Source organism: Lissotriton helveticus, chromosome 11 (genome assembly GCF_964261635.1).
Source record: "Lissotriton helveticus chromosome 11, aLisHel1.1, whole genome shotgun sequence".
Taxonomy (NCBI): Eukaryota; Metazoa; Chordata; class Amphibia; order Caudata; family Salamandridae; genus Lissotriton; species Lissotriton helveticus.
Window position 1 is genome coordinate 1,062,401,290 of NC_136072.1, and position 24,114 is coordinate 1,062,425,403.

The window sequence follows — 24,114 nt, forward strand, 5'->3', positions numbered from 1 at the left end:
ACCATGAACCGACAGATCAACACCGTATCTGCCACATGCTTCAACACCCTCGGCATACTCCGCAAGACCTTCAAGTGGTTCCCCCTCTGAATCCAGGAAGACCGTCATGCACACACTCTTAACCAGTAGACTGGATTACGGGAACGCCCTATATGCCGGAATTAACAAATCTCTACTTCACACTTTTTCTGATACTTGTGTGTATGGATGTTTGTTTATCTAATGTGTCAAAAACACCTTTAATACATTTCAATATGAAATCGTTTTTTTTGATGATTTAAATTGAGATGGTGTGTCATCAGCCATGACAATGTTATCCAGGTCAAAGCTAGAAAAGAGATACCAGGTGATAAAACTTTCAGATGGAGCAGTTAGGTGTTTTTAGCATACTGATATTTAATTATACCACTTAAAGGCTCCAGAGACATGATGAACAGGGCTGGAGCTAATACATACACATTGGTTCAATGTGGTGTTTGCTACATAGCCTTTGAATAAGCCATGGACTGTTCTTCGAAGCCTATACAGACTTCCTGCATGTGACTCAGGATATCATGATTGTCAACACTGAACACTTTTAAGAGGTCAAGACTAGAAGGCACTGTTGTCCAAAGTGCAGAGAGCATTGACACTTTGCACAATAGCTGTCTTTGTGCCACACCTGTCTCTAAAACCCAGATTGGAGGTTGTTGAATATATTGTTCCTTGAAAAAACTGCTTTAGTTAGGTGTTGACACTTTCAATGATTGTAGCAGAGAAGGGAAGGGCCAGACACTGGTTTAGAACATATGGGACTGACACACATTTTTTAAGCAGTCTAGGCAAGCTCCTCACTTAGGTGGGAGATGAATGGAGGGCATACCAATATGGGTAAGTCCTATCACATCTCTTTAGCCAGGTGGATAGGTAAAGCGATCCAATTGTGTGAGACTAGAGAGAATACTGAGAAGGTCAGTCTGTAAAATGCCTTTGAATTCAGACCAGCTATTCAGTGATTTTCTACTTAGATCTTCATATGGGAATTGGAATGAGGTGGGACTGACATTTCAATCTTTTGTTTAGTCAAAGAAACATGAAATTATCCAGGTATCTTGTCTGGTTTTGTCATTTTAACTGAGGTTTGGGATTTGTTGCAGCTTTGATACTATCAAAGAGCTTGTAGATCTGGTATTGGGCAAAATCAATTGGATATTTGGCCACAAAGATATCGTTTTTCGAAGGTCTTTTTGCATTGCTACGTTTTTGGGATTGTTTTTTGGCGCCAGGAATGTTCAATCAGTGGCAGGAGTTTTTCATCTTTGAGTTCTCTAGAATACCAGAAGGAAGAGCCTTTGCTCCTAGACCTTTTCTCTTTGAGTAGGGCAAAGTCATTCATGATTTCAGTTGGATATTATTAAATTGTTGGTGACTTCATTCATATCTTGATAATGGATGAGACTTGGAAGACAATCTGTAAGACATGAGTAGACTTCTACATGATTGAGGTTAGAGTGTCCCTGAACAGGGTAATCGTTCCTTTGATTAGTCCAGAAATTGAGCCAAAGAATTTTGTAGTGTTCAAACCAGTCAACAAAATGGGATCTCTATTTTGAGAAGGTTGTCTTTGGCATTGATCAGATCCAGGATACAACTTTCAGTATGTGTGGCTTTTAAGTATTGTTGAACCAGGCCATTTTCCAGGAGGCTGGGAGTGTCTGTGGTAAGAGGCACATGTGGTTTCCACAGCCAAGATTGAAGTTACAGAGAAAGATAGGATTGATGTTTGATAGTATGAGCTGTGAAGCCCAAACACTGTTCAATAAACAGTAACACAGCAGACTCTTAAATACTATTTCTCTCTTTATTATCCTGCCACTCGTGAGCATAGGCTTTACATGCCTTTGCTTCTTAGATGTAATACACTGTAGCACTTTGAGAATGAGCGGCACTCTTTTTCACTTTTTATCCGATAGTATGAATTTTTTTAAAGCACTCTAAATACTAGTGTCACATCTGCGGCTTTGCTGTTTTTTTCCTTCAAACAGCGGCACACTCTTAATGAGCGGTGCTTCTTTCTTTCCAAGCGCTAGTGCTACAGTGACAGCTTTACTTTTACTCTATAATACTAGTGCTGCATCGCTCTATTTCTCATTTTCTGCAACAGTATTATTACATTTTTTTCAGCACTCTAAATAGTAGTGCCACATCTGCGGCTGTGCTTTTTCGCTCCTGAAAACAGCCATACGATCATAATCAGAGGTGCTTCTTTTTTACAATTATAGTGCCGCTTTTGCGCCTACATGGTTTCTCTTTGTACGGCAGTAATGTCATGGACACCACTTGCAATCACAGAATTGCACTCTAAACGAATGCTACAGTTTTACTTTTGTATTCTCATGTGAAACATCTAATGTTTTGCCTTGGTTGTTTCTTCACACGTGCTTTCTATTGTTTTCACTTTTCAAGCGTCACGATTTTACTTGATATTATTGGTTTGAGATGCATTGATTGTTTATATCCGTGGCCATTTCTCGCTGCAGTTTTATTTAATTTACTTGGGCTTATGAAGGGCTTCCCTTTATTTTTAGCACTATAAACATCTTGTTACCGGACATTTGCTTCTATCTCTTGAAGACACTGAATTATTATATTTTACTTTCTTGTCCTTTAATGCCTAGGTGTTGTGTGTTCTGTTTTTCGGGGATGAATGGACTTTTATGTCTATTTTCTCCGCGCCATCCTTATCATATTTTGATTATACGAGTAATAACTTTAAAACGTTTTTTTCTGTAAGTATTTGATATTCCTTTAGTTAGATTATAAAGTCAAATTCGACTATACAACGTTTTTTGTTTTTGATGCAACATATTTATGTACTGTATTGTTCTAAAAATCTTTTTGTATTTCGGATTCGTTATCTGACCAAATACTGAGATAGATTATCGTCTTGCATATTTGTGGGCATCGCTTTTTTTTGCGATCTTCAGTGATACACTGGTATAAGATCTAATTTTCTTCCTTTTACCTCTTTTCTTATAATCACTTGATTCATTAAAGGCCGCTATATTTTATGCATCCACTTTCTGCACTGTGAAGACATGCAACTCTGTTTCTGTCTTTGGTTGGTTTTCATAGTTTTAATATCTTCTTGGGTTCCCTTCATTATCTTTTGTACATATTCTGTGTATGATACTAGTTTTTGTCACTGATAAGGTTTTCCCATTTACTTGGCCGTAACATCCTATTGTCTCTCTTCTTTTTTCATAATTTTCTTACTACTTTTCAAGAATTCTATAAACTCAGTAATTGCCATATGGGTGACTAATAGTATTTTCCCTTTTTCTCGTTTCTATTTGTTTTATTCAATTTTCTGTTTTCTTTACTGGTTTCATGTTCATTGTCTAAATGTGTTCATGTGTCATAAATACGTACGTCTCTCCTTTTTTAATAAGACTTATTAGTTATTGTTAAAATGGCCCTGATGAAGCAACATGTGTCATGAAACACGAGTTGGACTGTGTTGGTCTTTGTCTGCAAACTACATAATTAAAATATATTTTTTGAGTTTCAACTAATACATCTTGGTGAACTTATCGTCTCACCGATGAGATCTCCAACCTATGCCATATTTTATTGTTCGATAAAAGACTGGTTATCCCCAAGAGGACAGTGGAGTATGTTAAGTCTGGCGGATTTGCTTGCAATAGATTTGATATTTACAGTGAAGTACTGGAAGGTGGAGGTTACTTTTCTACAGTTCAGTAAGTTGTTGTGTATTACAGCCAGTTCACCATGAATTGTTTCTTCCGTGTCCAGACACATAATAACATAGGGACCCATTATGATGTCAGACAGAAAGCCATCCGACAGCTCATAGGAGGCTTTCTGTCCAACATCAGAGGTTTCCGTCTGACCGCCGTAATACGAAACTGGTGGTCGGAGGGAAACCCTCGGGGAAAACTGCATGCGCTTCCGAGGGGCTCACGGTGCCCGTCAGGGCAGCGGTTGGAAATGTAATCCACAAATAGCAGCGGAGCCAGCCTCGGTTCCGCTGTCGGGAATACAAATTCGTTTTCTGCCTGCCCTTTCACGGTGGTCTATCCGCCATGAAAAGGCAGGTGGAAAGCAACTTTAGGGGTGCTAGAAGGTGCCCCCTGGCCATCCGCTTTAGGGGCCCCTTTAAACATCCCTGCACCCTGTAAGCAGGCACTGCATGGTGCATAGTCAATCAAAATAGGAGTGTAAGGGGGAAAGGTAAAGGCCACCCCCCACTCAATGCAATAACAACAATAAGGAGCCTTACCTAGTCTGGCACCTATATGGACACGACCTATCAGGGGATTTTTATATAAATCCAATTTTTGGAGCCCCGAGGGTGTGTGACCTCACACTACTCCTATAGATCAAGGTGAATCTGCCTATAAAACAAACGAACAGGTCACTATAACAGAAAATTAGTAATGTGAGAACGAGAGAGAGTGCCTCACGGTCGCAACACCCGAGGGGGGTCCTGGCCAACAATTGCCAGTTTACCCACTTCTCATCATCGGTCACTCTCTCTCTGTGTAGAGTGTGTGTGAAGAAAAAAGAAAAATGGTTCTTTGTTTGTTCTTTTTTCTTTCGGGTGTTGTGACATTGAGGCACTCTCTCTCGTTCTCACATTACTTATTTTCTGTTATAGTGACCTGTTGATTTGTTTTCTAGGAAGATTCACCTTGATCTATAGGAGTAGTGTGAGGTCACACACCCTCGGGGCTCCAAAAATTGGATTTATATAAAAATGCCCTGATAGGTCGTGTCCATATATGTGTCAGACTAGGTAAGGCTCCTTATTGTTGTTACTGCATGGTGCATGCCAAACTGTGCAGGGATTTTCAGCTCTGTATTTTTTCCATTGCAGCTTGTGTTGCGATTGGCAGCACAAACTGCAATGGAAAAATTACAGGATGCAACCGCCAACACGGTGATCAGATGGTAATCTGGGAAGCGGGCCCTCCAACTCCGTGTAGGGCGATCCCGCATCCGACCGGCATCGTATTCGGCCCCATAGTCTGGTGGAATCAGTATGTTGAGCCCGGGTGGGGAGGTTCAATTGATCCAAATTTCTGTGATGATATTCAGGCCTGAAGCCACAACCAAGTCAGCAATCTCAATCCTATGCTTGACTGCCGAATCTACAGTAATGAAGTTTGCAGCGTAAACTGGAGGTGGAAGTGTATTCAAAGGGAGTAGATTCTATTGTAAACTCATTGAGATTATTATATTCAGTTCTTCTGAGTGAGGGCAGATTACAAGGAGGTTTCATCAGAACTGTGCCTTCCCCCTCTGCACGACCCCTCACACTGTCCCACATCTGCGAAGTAAGACAGGATCTGCAGTACTAGGAAAAGGGATACTACTGGGGAGCAGGCATTTCCCCTCCCAAGTCCCATCCCGTATCCGCAATCAATGAAGCACCCAGAACGACCCACCATTTAGCCTGACATCACTGTTAGTGTCACGGCACGAAAGCCAGTTTGCAGGAGACAGGCGGCGAGGGCCAAGGTTGATTGGTTAATTGAAAAGTAACGTTTTAACTGCTTTTAAAGTAGCCTAAGATCATGGGTGTTCCGAAGCTCATAGGGCAGGGCATTCCAGGCCATAGCCGCCTTGACAGAAAAGGAGCTACCTCCCGCTCTAGCATGGCGGTAGCGAGGGATAACAGCCAGGCATTGCCCAGTGGAGCAAAGATGTCTAAGAGGCACATAGAAATCAAAACGTCTCCTAAGATACGTGGACCCCAAATTATATAGGGCACCGTGAGCAATAGTGAGAGCCTTGAACAGAACGCGCTGACCCACCAGGAGCCAGTGCAGATCCCTAAGAATTTGCTTGGTGCTAGTCCTCCCGGAAATGCCTAGAAGTGCTCTGGCGGTCGCATTCTGGATGGTCTGAAGCTTTTTTTAACTGGTAGTCAGGGAGGCCAATGTATAATGGATTGGCATAGTCCAATCGCGAAAGAATGAGAGAGCGGGTCACCATTTTCTTAGCAGCCTTAAGCAGTTGCCCATAGACTCCTCACACAAGAGGGTGGTCTCCACCATAGCCCACTACAGATCACAGAGTCTCCTCCTTTCATACTCATGTCGAGAGTGGATTTGCACAAAACAAGCAGCAGTGTCCAGAAATACCTCCACACAAAGATAGTTTGTGAAGTCAGCAGGATATTCCAGGAAAACCACATGAAGTTGAACCCTCGGCCAGAGGAGCTCTGAAAGGATCTGTCTAATTGTAGGTCATCTAACCACATTAATCAGACAATTTGATATTGATTTGTTTTATAAAGCGTGCAAATGCCATTGGCGTAAATGACTACTGACTGAAAAGAGAATGGTCGTAAAACTCAGACTTACTGCTTACTTCATATTCATAATGGACAAGAGAATAACCAGGTTTTAAGCTGTTTCCTGAATCTAAAAAAGTTCAACTGACCTCTTAGGTGTTCAGGTAAGTTGTTCCACAGTGATGTTGTGGAGTGAATAAAGCTCTTACCTCCCCAATTCTTTCTTCTGATTTTACGGACATTGACTGTCTGAGAATTAGTTAAAAGTAGCATCCTACTAGGACTGTACCAAGAAAGATTGTTTCCCCCAGATAGGCTGGGCCATCCCCATACAGGGTTTTATGAGGCGAACACAAGGCCTTGAGCCAGACTCTTTTCTTCACAGGAAGCCAGTGAAGCTCTCATAATATCCCAGACACTGGCTGGAAATTTAGAGTTCTCTTTAAAAGTCTTAAAGCTGAATTCTGCAGGCATTGAAGTTTCTTCAGAGCGCTGGTGAATGCCAAAATATAAGGCATTACAATACTGATTTTGTAGAGTTCAAAAGAGATGAATGGAAGGATCTTCCTGATCTTACGCAACAGAAATAAACACGGAGGTGATTTCGTTAAACTGTGCTTTTAAGGACAAGTTGAGATCAAAGATTATTCACAAATTCTTAACTGAAGATATTGGAATGGGAGGAGAGCCAAGCGTCTGGGGCTACCAGGATTGATTGCGAAAGAGGATAACCTCTGTCTTAGCCGAATTAAGCATCAGACTGTTAACATTCAGTCAATGTTCGATGGCTCCCATACATCCATTGAAGTGGTGTGCTGTGTCATCAACATCGAAATAGACGCTCAAGTTACTTACCTTCGGTAACGATATATCTGTAAGAAACAGTAGTTTAAAAAAAAAACTTTATTTATCATTTTCAACAAAAAAAAGTGCAGTGATGCATCATGAGTTACATATCATAACATGCAAATAGTATCATAGGTGGAGAGGAGCAACGCATAGCACGTAATATAAACAATATCTGTCGTTCGGGCATCAATAATCTCCTAGCTTTGCTAACGATTTTACTATGACAATGTATAATACACCATGAGAGGCAGGAAACATCACTGGCATTTAAAACAGAAAGCAATGCAGACATCCAGATTCGATCCCACGCATGCTCTGGCCAACCAGTTGGTGAGAGCAGGGGAACAGCAACAAGGGCCACGAGCAAAAGGAATCCAACTGCACATTCACATCCATATATGACCCCTCAGCCCACCCGCTCCGAGACTATGTGGCTCTCAGACTGAGACTGCTGCTCCGCAGATATCTTTTCAATATAGGAGCGGTATGGCCCCCAAATATCAACAGGACGGGTCAGCACAGGGACCTGCGTCGAGTATTCCACACAATTAACATTGCAAAAAGCCATGCTTTGAAGCCAGGATCGTAATCCCGGAGGCCGCTTAGCACACCAAAAAAACACAACCTCTCTCTTTGCTAACAGGAATCCCAGTGCTGCGAGCTTACGAACAGCTCGTGGAAAGTTGGAAACGTAGCCAAGCAGCACTACTTCCGGGGTAGGGATCAGGTCAAGACCCAACATTTCGCTGAAGGTGTGGTGTACCTGAGCCCAATATTCATGTACAAGAGGACAGGTCCAGGAAAGGTGGGCGAAGTCGGCGTGGGGAGCCTTACATTTGGGACAGCAGTGGGGTCGACTAGGGTCTATCCTGTGAGAGAGAGCTGGGGTGTGGTAAAGCCTGCGGAGGAATTTGAAATGGATGAGTTTGTGCCTTCGTAGCCCTGCAGCACTGTGCCCATTGGTCGTCCGATATGGGTTTGTCCAAATCCCCCTCCCACGCAGTGCGCACCCCAGAGTCCAGAGAAGGAAGTGAGGCACAACATAACTTATACAACTTGGAGACCAGGTGTGTACCCAGTTGGTGCTGAATGATGAATGTGAGCGGAGGGGTATCTTCGGGGGGTACTGGAAATGTTGGAAATTCGGCTCGCATCATGAACCGAATCCTAGTCAAAACCAAAGAATCCATGAATGAGCGGTCAGAAAAGCGTTGGTCCTCGGACATAGAAAAAGCATGTCCCTCGGGGAAGAGGTCGCCAATGGTGTGGATGTGAAACTTGGATAATGTGTGTTGGACCACAGTTTCCCCCGTAATTGGGAGCCAATGATCATTGGGCAGAGGGAGGGCTGCAGAATACAATTGGTCTAGGCAAATCAGTCTGCGCACTCTATCCCAGGCCCAACGTGTGGACGAGACAGTCTGTATATCCTGCGGGTCCCGTGGTATACCCCTGGGGAGAACAGTGGAAAGCGGGACAGGCAGGACCAAGTCTGCTTCAGGTTTCAGATACAAAATACGGGCATCCGGATGAAAGCAAGAGTGAGCGTATGAACAATGCGTAACTAAAAAATAAAGATAAAAATCAGGAACACCAAAACCGCCCCTTTCGTATGGGAGGGTTAAGACTCGCCAGGACACACGTGGATTTTTGTCACCCCAAACTAACCGCAACAACAGGGAGCGCAATTGGGAGAAAAAATTCTTGGTGAGGGGGATCGGGATATTATAAAAAAAGATATAGAAAGCGAAGAAGTACAATCATTTTAACTATAGCAATCCTTTCAGCCATGGACAGGGGGAGGCGGATCCACCTCTCAATCTGATTCTCCAAAAAATCCAGAGCGCTACTATAATTTAGTTTAATGATGGATACTGTGTCCAAGTGAACATGAATCCCTAAATATTTCACTGAGTCATGACACCATTCAAGGGGAAAAGCACAATTGCACTCCAAGGTGCCGGGGGTGAGCGGAAAAATGACTGATTTGTGCCAATTGATGCAGAGACCAGAATATTTCCCAAAGCGAATTATTTCCAGAATAAGAGGTTCCAGGTTAATATGAGGCATTCTGACATATAAGATCGTGTCATCAGCATACAGAGATATTAAAAGAGGGCCCGTGTGGAACTGGAGACCCCGGTGAAGATGTTTCTCCTGAAAGTGACGGACCAAGGGGTCCATCGCCAGAATAAACAGCAACGGAGAAAGGAGACATCCTTGACGTGTGCCGCGTGACAAGGAGAACTGCTCGGTAATGGTGCCATTCAGGCGCAACCTGGCTGTAGGCGCAGTGTATAATAACGCAACCGTAGAGACAAAAACTTCCGGCATCCCCATGCGTCTCATGATGGACAAAAAAAAGGGCCACTCCAGTGAGTCAAACGCCTTCTCAGCGTCAAGAAGAATTGCAGCGGCCAGAGTGGAAGGTTCTATTCTATGCAATACTGAGAACAGGATCCTCAGGTTTAAGGAGGTGGAGCGATGCGGGACAAAACCCGACTGCGCAGGGGATATGATAGACTCCATCAGTAATGAGAGCCGGATGGCAATAACCTTGGCCAAAATCTTATTGTCGAGGTTTAATAAGGAAAGCGGTCGGTATGAGCTACATAAGGTGGGGTCTCTGCCTGGCTTTGGAAGAAGAATAATAACCGCTTTGCGGAAAGTGGGCGGCAGGCTGCCCGTCTCCAATGCCTCCGCGTATACCTCCACCAGCCTCAGGACTAGTTCCTCCTTATAGGCTTTGTAGAAATCGGCGGAAAAGCCATCCAGGCCTGGCGCCAAGAAACCCCTCATAGCATCAATGGCTTCCACTATGCTATCCTGAGTGATGGGTGTGGCCAAGAATTCCTGCATGTACTTTTCAAGATAGACCATGGCAATCTCATTTAAATAGGGCCCCGGATCCTCCCGCTCTCCGGAAAACGTGGATGTGTACAGGTTCTTATAATAGGACAGAAAGGCACCACAGATTCCCGGGGTGGAACCAAGTGTACCCCCCCCCCTTCTCCCCGCGGATCCACAATCTCAGTGAAGCAGGATGCTTGATGCCGAGGTCGGAGCATCTGTGCCAATAATTTACCAGGTCTATCACCCTCTCCATACTGCTGCGCCGTGCACTGTCTGGTCAAAAACCTCAGCTCTGTCTGCCTCCTCTCTAAATTCCATCATCAACTCGAGGCGTCTGGCTTCCCTGGCACCTGATGGGTTTTGTGAGAGTTCCCTATCTGCATACACCACGAATAGTCGCCTTGAATCCCTCCCAGAGCATCGCCCAAGACCCCACAGTCCCCGTGTTGAGATCAAAATAATCTTCAACGGCTTGTCGGACTTGCTCAGTGAAAACAGGGTCAGTCAAAGCCCTCCCGGGAAACCGCCACTGTCTCTCATACCCCCCTAGCCTGGGTATCTTTAATGTAAGGACATTTGGAGAGTGGTCTGACAACGTGCGCGGGAGAGTAAGAAGGTTTTCGAACCAACCAGCGACCCCAGAGGAAAGGAGCCAATAATCAATTCTGGTCCAGGTATTGTAAAATCCAGAATGGTGCGTATAGTCAGGCAGCTGCGGGTGAAGTCGTGCTTCAATGTCAATAAGAGAGAAGTGTGTACACATATCGAGCATCACAGGGCGGGAACGGGCTTTAATGTCAGGGGAAGAGGAGGTGCTGCCTCTAGTGGTATTCTTCAACAAATTAAAGTCCCCGCCAATAATCAACAAGCCAGTATCGAGCGTGAGGAGCTTCAGCTGTAGATATTAAAAAAAGGAAGGAGAGTCAATATTGGGTCCATAGATCTCCACCAGTGTGATCTTATATCCCATAAGTGTACCCGTAACAATCAAGTAGCGACCCTCTTTGTCAATAATACTGCTAGATAACGCAAAGGGCACACGCTTATGTATAATTATGGCAACCCCTCTTGAGTATCTGCTATAATTAGAAAAGAACCGATGGGCCCCCCAGCTTTTGGCGATTTGAGCAGAGTCTGAAGGAGCCAAATGCGTTTCCTGTAAAAAGGCGATGTCAATCCTGTGGCGAGAGATATAATTAAAAACCTGTCTACGCTTTCTAGTGTTATTCAGCCCCCGAACGTTCCAGGACATCAGGGATAGCCCGGGCTGAAGGCCTACCCTGGCCATATGGAAAATGACATCAGAGACAAGCTGGATTGCGTGTTACTCCATTTCCACTCAAAGACACAATAAACGATGTAACAATCAGAAATGCAAAGGAACAAAACAAACCCCGCCCCCCACCCACCACCCAACCTCTTATCAACCCCAAAGAGGTAAACCCAATGCAATCGTACAATAAAGCTTAATGATAACCATGACGTTGACCAATTAAGCAAACGGTATTCAATTGAAAAATACCCCCAAAAGCATAAGGACACAAAGGCATTCGCCATGAGGGGCAGCAACGCCACGCCGGGCAGGTAACCTGAGTGTAATATTCAGAATATACACCAAATATACATAATCCTGCAACACAAAGATCCAAGCAAAAGGATATGCTGTGATGAGTCTTCAACCAGTCCCTGGATCTGCGAAGAGATCTATGCTGTTTTGCGATCCGCCATGTGTCGGGGATTGCGTCCCAGAAGCAGAAGCCGCGCTCGACCTGTTTTCTGTAGTTCTGGCAGAACTCCTGAGCCTCCGTGGGAGTGTCAAAGATGCGGAATCTACCGGCAACTTCCACCTTTAGTCGCGCTGGGTACAGCATGCCGTACTTAAGGCCCAGAATCCGAAGGGTTGCCTTGACACCAGTACATTTACGTCGTGCCTCCTGAACCATGAAGGTGGAATCAGGGAAAAGGGACAAGGTGCTGCCCTGCCACTGGATCTCACCCTTCTCACGTGCAGCTCGAAGGGCAGCTTCACGGTCACGGAAATTCATGAGTCTAGCAATGATCGGGCGAGGGGGCAGACCAGGGCGAGGTCGGGGACCCAAGGATCTATGGGCCCGCTCCACCACAAACCCCTGTGTGAGCACCTCTCTACCGAACAGGTCGATGAGTAGTTGCTCCACGAAAGTGTCCATTCGTCCGGTTGACGTCGTCTCCGCCACACCCAGGATGAGGACGTTGTTGCAACGGCTACGCGCCTCAAGATCCTCATTCTTGATGGCTACTTCTTTGAGTATTTTTTCAGCACGCTCCAGTCGTTTCAATGATTTCGACGCGTTGTCTTCCATGTCCGAAACCCTGGACTCCATCACGTCCAGTCGGCGATCGTGTGCCTGGACCTTAGACCCCATATCTGCCAATTTTGGTTCGAGACTGTCAAATCGGCTGTCCAACGACTTAAAGCCCGCCCTCATTTCGCTCATCATGGCAGTGACCAAGGAAGTCGTATCTTCCCGCTCGGTGGATTCCATAGCCCCCGTGGAGGAGCCCGGTGGAGCATCAGATGTAAGTAGGGAGGCTTTATCAAAGCTTAGTTTGCGTTGGCTAGGATCGTGTTTCCCCATGATGCGAGCAAAAAGGCAGTAGGTAGCGTCCAAGCAGCAATGCGATAGAATCAGTGGCTCCGGGAAACAATGGGGTGATTGACCACCAGCTATAGAGCGCCCACTATCCCACACGGGTGTGAGGCAAAGGTAAGGAGGCAGCAGACGACGTCTTAACGTGGGGAGCACCCCTATATGAAAAATGAGGTCAGCCAACTGGAAAATAGCTCATCCAGTAACCATCCGGTAGGCGTCCATATATCCACAACCCAATAACAGAGCAATAAGACAGCATCGAAATGTCCGCAGTAGGTGTCAGTAGGCTTCCCACGGAGCGGCCCCAGGTAGGTAATGAGGTCTCCCCTATCTTGGGCAATACAGGAATGAAGTTGCCTCGATGGGCTATGGCCGGGAGACTCTCAAGCAAGGCCGCGCTATGCGGTCCAGAATGTACCAGGGCGTGGCAGTTTCCTATCCGCAAAGGGGCCGCTGCAGAGAGATTCAATGCGGCTGGGGAAGAGGCTGTGCAGTCTTCGGGCAGGGCCGCCTCCAAGCCAGTGGGGGGCGCCAACACCCGCAGCGCCCAACGCAGTCCTCACGTACCCCCGCGGCCCACAATCCGCCCAGCCCCCAGCCCGACCGGTCCGCAACTCAAGGCCCCGGCCCAGGAACACACCAGAGGCCTGAGAACGCGTCCCCGGAGCAGCGCAGTACAAACCAGCAAGGCGACGGGGGGGGGGGGGGAGAGACAGGGTGAGCTGAGCGCCGCGAGCGTCCGCGGAGCAGAGCGGGGGCACACCAGGCGCAGCACTCACCTCACGGCCGGGCGCAGACAGGGATTTCTCCGGCGAGGGCAGGGAGGCCCTCGATCCCCCCCCGCTGTACGCTGTCTTCGCGCCGTCCCCAGAGACTGCGAGGGCACCGGAATGTGCCAGGTCGGGTACTATTCAGGATGGAGGCGTGTTGCAGGCTCAAAAATGCTGGATTACATGTTTGTCAGTGAATTCGGGAGCATGGTCAGCGGAGCTTTACGCAGAGGCAGCCATCTTGGTTGCCTCCATGGCCATGCCCCTAAGAAACAGTAGTTAGTGTAAGATTCCTTACCTTAGAATATCCCCAGGCGTCAGACTGGATCCGGAAATTTTTGTGTAGCAGCACCCCTGCGCGTCGGTAGGCATCGCCTGCGGCTCCGCGTCCGTCGTCGGGGCCAGGATGACGTCTGAGTACTTAGACGCCGCCCTCGCGCGCTGATGTCAGTTCTTATACACAGCTTTTCCGCGCTAGAAACGCAGAGCCATGATAAAAACCAACACTGGTGCCATGAAACTAGGGCCCTAAAAGGGATGAACCGTAACCCTAGATATCGGTTCGCAGAACGGGGAGGATGGGTGGGGGCGGTAAGGAATCTAACACTAACTATTGTTTCTTACAGATATATCGTTACCGAAGGTAAGAAACTTGTGCATCTGAAAGAAACAGGTTAGTGTTCGATTCCTTACCTGAGAATAGATACTCCAGCAATACCAACCCTGGTGGTGGGTCTGCGAACCAATGATCACACCAGAAAGTCCTGGAGAACAGAACGGCAGAAAAAGCGGTCTCTCCGGACTTGGCAGTGTTTGGTGAACGTGTGCAGAGAGGCCCAAGTAGCTGCCTGACAGATGTCCTGCAAGGGGACTCCCCGACCCAGGGCAGTAGTAGCCGCCGTGGCCCTCAGCCCAACAGGAGGCACCTTCTTAGCCAAAGAATAGCATACCTTGATGCACAACACGACCCACCGAGAGATAGTCCGCTTTTGCACCGCCCGTCCCTTCTTAGTGCCCACGTGACCAACAAAGAGCTGATCGTCCACCCGGAACTGGCGTGTGCGATCCAGATAGAATGAGAGCGCACGTTTGGGTCGAGACGGTGGAGCCTCTCTTCCTCTTTTGAGGGATGCGGAGGCAAAAAGAAGGTGGGCAAGGTGATGGACTGCCCGATGTGGAAGGCTGTGACTACCTTGGGCAGGAAAGAGGGACGCGTTATCAAGACAACTTTGTCCAGATGGACAGAAAGGAAAGGAGGTTTGGAAGATAGAGCCTGGAGCTCACTCACTCTCCTGGCAGAGGTGATGGCAACCAGGAATGCAATCTTAAGAGTGAGAAGACGACGAGGGCAATTGTGAAGTGGCTCGAAAGGAGCGCACATCAAATAAGTAAGCACAAGGTTCAAGTCCCACTGAGGCATCACGAAAGGAACAGGAGGAAACATGTGAGTGATGCCCTTCAAGAATCTATTTACAACAGGGGACTTGAAAAGAGAAGGCTGATCAGGTAGCCTTAAAAAGGCTGAAATGGCAGAGAGGTAGCCCTTGATAGTGCCTAGAGCAGAGCCCTGCTGGGCAAGAGAAAGAAGAAAGAGGAGAACCTCCGAAAGGGGGGGCAGAAAGAGGATCCACAGCCTTTGCTGTGCACCATGCCACAAATTTATTCCACCTGCAGGCGTATACCGATTTTGTGGAGGGACGCCTGGCTGCCAGAATCACATCACAAACTTCAGGAGGCAAGCCAAATGGCCTCAACTGTCGCCGCTCAATCTCCACGCATGGAGGTGGAGACTGGACAGGTTCAGTTGGAGGACTGTCCCCTGCTGCTGCGACAGAAGGTCCTCCTGAAGAGGCAGACAAATCGGGGGATCGGGGCATCGACTGACATGCTGAGTAGCTCGGGATACCAGTATCTTCGTTCCCAGTCCGGAGCCACAAGGATGACTTGGGCCCGGTCGCGCCTGATCTTCTTCAGCACTCTGGCAGAAGTGGTATAGGCGGAAAGGCGTACAACAGACCGCAGCTCCACTCGCGACGATTAGCGTCTCAGAGCGAGTGCCGCCTTGGAAATTCCAACGCGCAGAACTGATGACATTGCGCGTTCTCTTCTGTGGCGAATAGATCTAACCAAGGCTTTCCCCACTGCTGAAAGAGACCTTGTGCCACGTCCGAGTTCAGACGCCATTCGTGATCCATCATGCACCGACGGCTGAGTTCGTCCACCCTGGTGTTCAGGGAACCTGCCAGGTGTTGAACCACCAGGGTCATGCCCTGATGTTCCAGCCATTGCCAGAGCCGCAGAGCCTCTTGACACAGGGTCCACAACCCCGCCCTGTTTGTTGGAGTACCACATGGCGGTAGTGTTGTCCGTGAACACCTGCACTACACTCCCCCTGACAGAGGGGAGGAATGCTTTCAGTGCAAGCCGGATCGCCCGCAGCTCCAGACAGTTGATGTGGAGCCAGGACTCCGCCGGAGACCAGAGACCTCTGATCTCCGCCTCTCCCATGTGGCCCCCCAGCCCAGGAGGGACGCATCCATCACGACTACATGCTCTGGTTGGGGAAGGGAGAGGGATCTGCCGCTGACCCAATCGCGGTCCGTGAGCCACCACTGCAACTGTTTCGCAGTGCCCTCCGAGATAAGGACGTGGGCGGACAGGTTGCCCTGATGCTGGGCCCACTGAAACTTCAGGTCCCACTGCAGAGCCCGCATCCACCACCGGGCGTGATGCACCAGAAGGATGCAGGAGGCCATCAGCCCCAGAAGCCGGAGCGTCAACCTGACCGAGACTCGGGATAAAGCCTGAAAGAGCGGAATCAGAGCCTGAATATCCCGAAACCGCTGCTCGGGAGGATAAACCTGAAACCGCGCAGAGTCCAGAACCGCTCCCATGAAAAGGAGCTTCTGAGAAGGACACAGATGTGACTTCGGCACATTGATGGAGAACCCCAGCAGGTGAAGGAGGTCGGCCGTAGTCTGAAGGTGGCTGACGACTGTCTGGGGCGAGCCCGCCTTCAACAACCTGTCATCGAGATAGGGGAAGACTGACACCCCAATATGCGCAGATGAGCTGCGACCACCGCCATCCCTTTCGTGAACACCCCAGGGGCGCTGGTGAGGCCAAAGGGGAGTACGGTAAACTGAAAGTGCTCATGGCCTACCGTGAACCGCAGGTAGCACCGGTGGGCCGACAGGACAGGGATGTGAAAATAAGCGTCCTGCAAGTCCAACGCTGCCATCCAGTCTCCAGGGTCAAGGGCAGCTAAGTTCAGATCAGTTGACTGGGGGTGAGCGTTTTATTTGCTCAAACGCTCCGTCCATCATCCCCGTTTGTACCGCTTTGTTCGCCATAAGTTGGCAGGGTATGCTCAGACGTGAGTCCCTTGCTCACTTTGCCACTGGATTCAAGCAAGCCTGGCTGAAGAAGGCTGTAATGCCAGAAACCGGTCCTAGGAAGCTTGAGTCCGGTCCAGGGAAGGCATGGCTTGGCAGTTCGGGCTGGACTGTTCCCATGAGGCACAGGGTCAGACTGATTTTCATATGGCCATGTCTGAACTGGGGTGGCAGAGTGGGCTAAAGAACGGTGATGGTTTAAACCCAGATCTGTTGACTGGGTGTGAGGTTTGATTGGTTCGGATGCTCTGTCCATCACCACCCCCTTTTGTACTGTCTAGGGCAGCTAAGACCTGAGCCAAAGTCAGCATCTTGAACTTCTCCTTCCGGAGGAAGCCGTTGACGTTCCGGAGGTCCAAGATCGGGTGTAGGCCCCCTTTGCCCTTCTTGGGAACCAGAAAGTAGTGGGAATAGCAACCACACCCTACTTCTGGCCCAGGAACGCGCTTGATGGCCCCCTTGGCCAAGAGGGCCGTAACTTCCTCTTGCAGAAGTTGCAAGTGATCCCCCAACACGCGGTGATACTGCGGTGGCATGGCTGGAGGGGTCGCCTTGAGGGGGAGGGAGTAGCCCCTTCGGACGATTTTCAGCACCCACCTGTCCAATGTGATGGAGCGCCAGTGGAGGAGGTGATGGCGAACCGTGCCCCCCACTGGCGTCGAATGGGCCTGAAAGCTCGGACTAGGAAGGCTTTGAAGTAGATGCTGCAGGGGGTGTATGTCGACTGGCCTCGCCACTGTCCCCTGGCACCACCACGGGGTTACCACGTCCGCCGCCGTGCTGGATGTTAGTCTGCGGCCCGTAGCTGGCAGGACGTGAGGGGGCACCCCTTCCTTGGCCACGTAAGGAGCGAAAGGCAGAAGTTTGTTGGCGCTGGCCCGACAGGCCCAAGGACTTGGCATAGCCCTGGAGTCCTTGAAACGCTCAAGCGCACTGTCTGCCTGGTCGCCAAAGAGGCAAAGGCCATCAAACGAAATGTCCATGAGGGAATTCTCGACATCAGCCGAAAAGTTGGCGGACCTCAACCAGGGTGGCGGCGTACCGCCACCGTCGTTGCAATCGCCCTGCCTAGCGAGTCTGTAGTATCCAGCCCACAATGAATAGAGTACCGTGCTGCATCTCTCCCCTCCGCAAGGGCTTTGGCGAGCTTCACCCGGGCCTCCTCCAGGCAAGCTGGCAGCACGTCCGCGACAGTGTCCCACAAAGAGTGGGTATAACAGCCCAAAAGGCAAGCGGTGTTGACCGACCGCAACTCCAAACTGATAGAGGAGAACATCTTCTCTCCGAACTGTTCATACCTTTTGGATTCCCGATCAGGAGGAGCTGTCGGGAATGCGGTCTGAGAATTAGAGGCCTGGATAACCAGATTCTCGGGGGTGGGGTAGGTGGACAGGAAGCAAGGGTTGCCCGGGGCCGGGCGGTGGCATCTGGCCACGTTCCTATCTAGCTTCACCCGGGCCTCCTCCAGGCAAGCTGGCAGCACGTCCGCGACAGTGTCCCACAAAGAGTGGGTATAACAGCCCAAAAGGCAAGCGGTGTTGACCGACCGCAACTCCAAACTGATAGAGGAGAACATCTTCTCTCCGAACTGTTCATACCTTTTGGATTCCCGATCAGGAGGAGCTGTCGGGAATGCGGTCTGAGAATTAGAGGCCTGGATAACCAGATTCTCGGGGGTGGGGTAGGTGGACAGGAAGCAAGGGTCGCCCGGGGCCGGGCGGTGGCATCTGGCCACGTTCCTATCTACAGGGGGACCTGTAGCGGGCCTGGACCAAGTGCCCAACAGAACGCCAGTAAGGGCCTCATTGAACGGCAGTAGAGGCTCCGAAGAGCTTGCCTGCGGTTTGAGGACATCAGTGAGGAGGTTAGTCTTCAAGAGCCAAGGCCTTGGCTGCCCTCGTCAACACCACACTGTAGGCAGCCCCCTCCTCCGTAGCCAAGGTAGGAGGGGAGACAAATCCAGTGTCAGGCGAAGTGTCCAAACCACTGGCCTCCCCTAGCTCATCTGCCCAGTGCTGAAATGACTGGCACTCCCGTGCCAGAGGGTCCTCAGACCCCTCCCAATCACCCTTGTCCTCCATCTCCTGGTAGTGTACAAAGGATGGGGCATGATCATAGAAGAATTGCTCTTCTCTCGGCGTCGAATGCGGCGTCGAGCGACGCCGTTCCGACACCGGAACCGGATCGAGGGGGGGGGGATCGGGGACGATGTCGTCCGGGGACAGCTTCGGGGGAGATAACCTGGGAGTCTGCGCCAGGGTCGTGAGGTCGACCAGCGGCGCCCCGGATCCAGAACCGGCGGTGCCCTGTGGCGTCGGGTCCGGAGTCGTCGACGGCGCCGGGGCCGAAGCACCCGGCCCGCTCGGGCTCCCGGGGCCCAAAGGCGCCACAGGACGGAGGAGAGAGCAACCTCATAACCATGAGGAAGGCATCGATCTACTCCGGCGTTGCGGTCAGCCCAGGAACCGGCGGGTATGGAGCTGGCAGCAGAGCCGGGTGGGCGGTGTCGCCCAAACCCCCGGCCGCATCGCGCGGGCGTCGGAGGGAGTCGGAAGAGCGATGTCGTCTCTTCGACTTCTTGTGCTTCTTATCTGAGGACTTGGAGGCCGACAAATGGTGCCGACTCGCCGAGCTTCGATGACTGTGGCCCAGCGACTGGTCCTTCGACCTCCTCCTCAACCTGGACCGGGACCTCGAGGCACTTACGGGACCGCTTCCGCCTAGCCTTTGATATCAAGGCCCGGCAGTCGGGGTACGACTTGTCATCATGGCCGGCCCCAAGGCAATACAGGCACCGGCGATGGGGGGTCGGTAACCGACATCAGTCGGTTGCAATCGGCACAGGGCTTGAACCCGGGTATCCCTACCGGCACCGATAGTCTTACGACCCTCAAACAGGATCAAAAAGATCAAAAAAGTTAGTCAAAAAGTGACTGAGTTCTGCTTTTTCCGGATCTGCGCTTTCTGGCACGGAAAAAAGAAGAACTGACGTCAGCGCGCGAGGGCGGCGTCTAAGTACTCCGACGACATCATCCCGGTGCCAACAATGGATGCGGAGCCGCAGACGTCTACCGACGCGCAGGGGTACTGCTACGCAAAACTTTCCAGATCCAGTCCGACTCCTGGGGATATTCTAAGGTAAGGAATCTAACACTAACCTGTTTCTTTCAGATACACCAATTTGTGTCTTATCTGCATAGGCTGCTGGAGCAAAACCTAATGATTAGAACAGTCTGGACAGGAGGGCCACATAAATATTAAACATTTCCTTATCAACTTTTTGTCAAATACTACTTCCCCAGCGGAAAGGTTGTTATATACACTGAATGTTAGTAGGGTCTTATGTGTTTTACATAAGACCAATGACATTTATAAGGACAAACAGCTCTTATGAAGGTGTTCAAAAAGATGAGGCCTACTCTAAACAGACCCTTGCCATATCAATAGTTTTTTATATTGTCACTGGTTATGGAAAAGAGAATAGGTCATTACCTGGTAAATATGAGAGCTAATTCCTCAAGACAGAAGACACCTACTGATGCTCTGATGAGGAATGTCTTAATTAATATAAAGTCATACCTTTATAATCACTACTCTCTGGATTCGGATTCAAAGACAGACAATGCTGGGCAAACTCTATTCTACATTTTAAACCTATGATCGAGAACGCCATAGTGAAAAAGGAAAATATATTTACTTTTAAAACTTGTTTCTGATGACATGTATTCTCTCTGAATTCATAAAAGGCTTATCCACCTCCCCACTTTGAGGGACAAAGATTTTGAATTGCTCCCAAAAAAAACTAACACTCAGCTGCCTCTGGTGGGATAGTGAAGCTGTCCATGGTTCTTAAAGGAGCTGGGTCAATTTATGCTATGGCACAGTGTTGTGTACTTTAGGACTCGTTTCCAGTTTTTTTCCTTCATATTAACTACACTGTTTGTTCTAAATGATATTCTCAGCTCGAAGTGATGCAAATACTGCCTTCTTGGGTTTGTTTTCTATTTTTTGTAATGGTGGGAAAACAAAATATATGTCGAAAAATTGTGTTTCAGGATTTCGTACATTCTACTTTTCATGTATTCACGAATGAGGGAACAACCATAGGATTCCATAAGGATTACAAGTAACTTTCCCCATTTCAGCTTTAAACCAAAGTGGTTGTGAGAACCAGATTCTTAAAATCCCTCTGGAGGGTTAGCAACCAACTTTTTGAGAAGTTTCAAGTATTTTTTCTTTGCCGGAGTCTATTTTGTTTGCTTCTCGAAAAGCTGTGCAACAGAAAACAGTGCTTCGCCAAGAATCAATTATCATAAAAATTATAGAAAAAAAGGACAAAGTTTATGTCAATGGAGTACAAAATTGCATTCCAAAGGCTAGAAGCCCAGTAAAGGCCAGACAATCAAGCTTAACACTGCAATTAAAACAGGTATCAACAACAATTCATATTTAAAACATTTAATGTTTATAGTTTATAATGACATAATGAAATATAAATTGTGCACTTTCTGTTACTACCACTCCAGTTTGCATCTCTTCCACCACTTAACAGCAAATTACAACCCATTAGTCAATATTGCTCAAGCATTTCAATGTAATTGAACTGCTGCTGCTTAATTCATCCAACCAACAAAATAACAGTAAAGGCAAAATAATATACAACCTCGGTAAAAACGAAAAATACTTCTAAACATGTCCTAAATGTTCTTATTGCGCATACAATTTTTCAACAGAAACGTTACATCATATAATTACAACTAAGGGTGGCATAAAGACAACTTAGAACAAAGGAAACTACAGACATTTAATATTTGCCTACAACAAACAAAATGTAATTTCTTTAATTCTTTAGCCTCAATATAAATAGAATTTGTTTACATGGTGTGTGTGCGTGTATGTATATATATATATGAACATTTCTTAAAAACATTTAAATACATAATTTACAGACTGGTCCAAAACTATAGTAACAAAAATAAGTTTAAAATATTTGCTGGCTTTTGTTCGAGTATAAAATATAAATTTCACAGGATATCTTGATCTGAAATTATTACAAAAAAAGTCAAAAAAAGGTTGCATTTCATTAGTGCATTACTGTACATTAGTGCAATCACAAACATTAGAATTGAATACAGACTATATTCAAATATTTGCAGAGGTTCGTAGCACGTGAAACTTCTTTAGTGTCATGCGAATGGAGCCCAAATCACGATTGATCTTTTCCAAACGATCCTCTAATGCCTCCTAAAAAGAGAAAAAAATATTATTGCCAAGTACTCATATGCACAGCTTATACCTATGTGCAATTTGTGCATTGTTGGTAATTCATATGCATTTCATTTTGTTTGGACCATAAACTACAAATGACAAATTTACAATTGTGTCCAATTAATGACCCTCCCAGAACTGCACAAAAGAGAACCCACAAAGAGAACAGACTACAATGGCATACGAAATGTCATTAGCAATATACATAGGTAAATAGCATAACATCAGGGCAAGGAATTGTTTGCGATTCAAAGAGACTAAGAATATCCTGGCCTATGGCTTTGCTGCAAGTAAGGAGTAATTTTTCACTTTGCTTAGGCAAGAGTATTTTTGAATCTGGCAAAAATGTGTACAACAATCCATATTTGTTTCCTCACATTTGCTCAGGTGAAATACTGAGCTGATGGCAGATTAGCTCATGATCCATATTATATATATGGCGCACTGTCACGCTTTGCAACAGAGCCCACTTCTAAGTCTGTGCACTGGCCACAGAACAGGACCATATAACATCAAATGTGCTGTTCCTACAGCAGACGTGAACCCGCTTTGTAACTGGGAACAATGCATTAGCTACCTGACCTTATAGCAGGACGCTACAATCACCCTGTAGGTGGGTACAGTGAGTGACTGTAATAGAGGTTGTTCTAAATGTGCAATTTCAGGCGACATTATTTTTTAATCCTAATGATTAGGTCTCGCTTGAGACAGTCGAGACATTTAGTAAGTGGCTTTTAAAAGTGCCACCAGAGGCTTTTGCTGGCTTACAGATTGCGTTCACGAGCTTGTGCACGTGCACAGCTGCCATCTGTGTTTTTATTGCTGTAATCAGGCTCCTCTGCTTGCACTACCCCCTCCCTTTTCCCCCTCCCTCCTGGTCAGCTTCATTTGTGTCTTCTAGCTGTGAATCATGCCCTCTGCTCACACTCCCCCTCCCTTCTCCCCCTCCTCTTTGCCAATTTCATTTGTGTCTTCTATCACTGTGAATGCTCCTGCTTCCAGCAGGCACACACACCACCAGCGTTAGTGCACCCTTCCGCCAGGCACACACACCACCAGCCGTCAGTGCACGCTTTCACCAGACACACACACCACCAGCCGTCAGTGCACGCTTCCACCAGGCACACATACCACCAGCCGTCAGTGCACGCTTCCACCAGGCACACACACACCACCAGCCATCAGTGCACGCTTCCACCAGGCACACACACTACCAGCCGTCAGTGCACGATTCCACCAGGCACACACACCACCAGCCGTCAGTGCACGCTTCCACCAGGCACACACACCACCAGCCGTCAGTGCACGCTTCCATCTGGCACACACACCACCAGCCGTCAGTGCACCCTTCCACCAGGCACACACACCAACAGCCGTCAGTGCACACTTTCACCAGGCACACATACTACCAGCCGTCGGTGCACGCTTCCACCAGGCACACACCACCAGTCGTCGGTGCACTCTTTCACCGAGCACATGCACCACCAGCCGTCAGTGCACGCTTCCACCAGGCACACACACCACCAGCCGACCGTGCACGCTTCCACCAGGCACACACACCACCAGCCGTCAGTGCACGCTTCCACTAGGCACACACACCACCGGCCGTCAGTGCACGCTTCCACCTGGCACACACACGACCAGCCGTCAGTGCACACTTCCACCAGGCGCACACACACCACCAGCCGTCAGTGCGCGCTTCCACCAGGCACACACCACCAGCTGTCAGTGCACGCTTTCACCAGGCACACACACCACCAGCGTCAGTGCACGCTTTCACCGGGGGCACACACCACTAGCCGTCTGTGCACGCTTTCACCGGGCACACACACCACCAGACGTCAGTGCATGCTTCCACCAAGCACACACACCGCCAGCCGTCAGTGCAGCAGGCAGGCTCTTCTCAAAGTTTCTTGGTAAATATGTGTTCGATGCCTGGGAGGGAGTGGGTCGCGTTTCCTTAAACCATGCTGAGTATGCAGGTGCAGTGCATGAACTCCTGTGTGAGTGAGTCATGCTGCCTGGGGCTCACTCACTCCACACTT

General features: G+C 48.4%; 1 protein-coding gene across 2 annotated transcripts in view; it reads right to left on the reverse strand.

Moving 5' to 3' along the window:
* Nucleotides 1-21,243: 21,243 nt before the first annotated feature.
* The window catches only part of MPHOSPH9 (M-phase phosphoprotein 9), a 584,582-nt gene continuing 581,711 nt past the window's right edge, over nt 21,244-24,114 (reverse strand). The window contains exon 24 of one of the 2 annotated variants that reach the window (XM_078667592.1): nt 21,244-22,045. In XM_078667592.1, coding sequence (XP_078523718.1) covers nt 21,944-22,045 — 102 coding nt within the window. In that variant the 3' untranslated portion in view covers nt 21,244-21,943. The remainder of the gene's footprint in view (nt 22,046-24,114) is intronic. The other variant, XM_078667591.1, reaches the window with a different exon arrangement.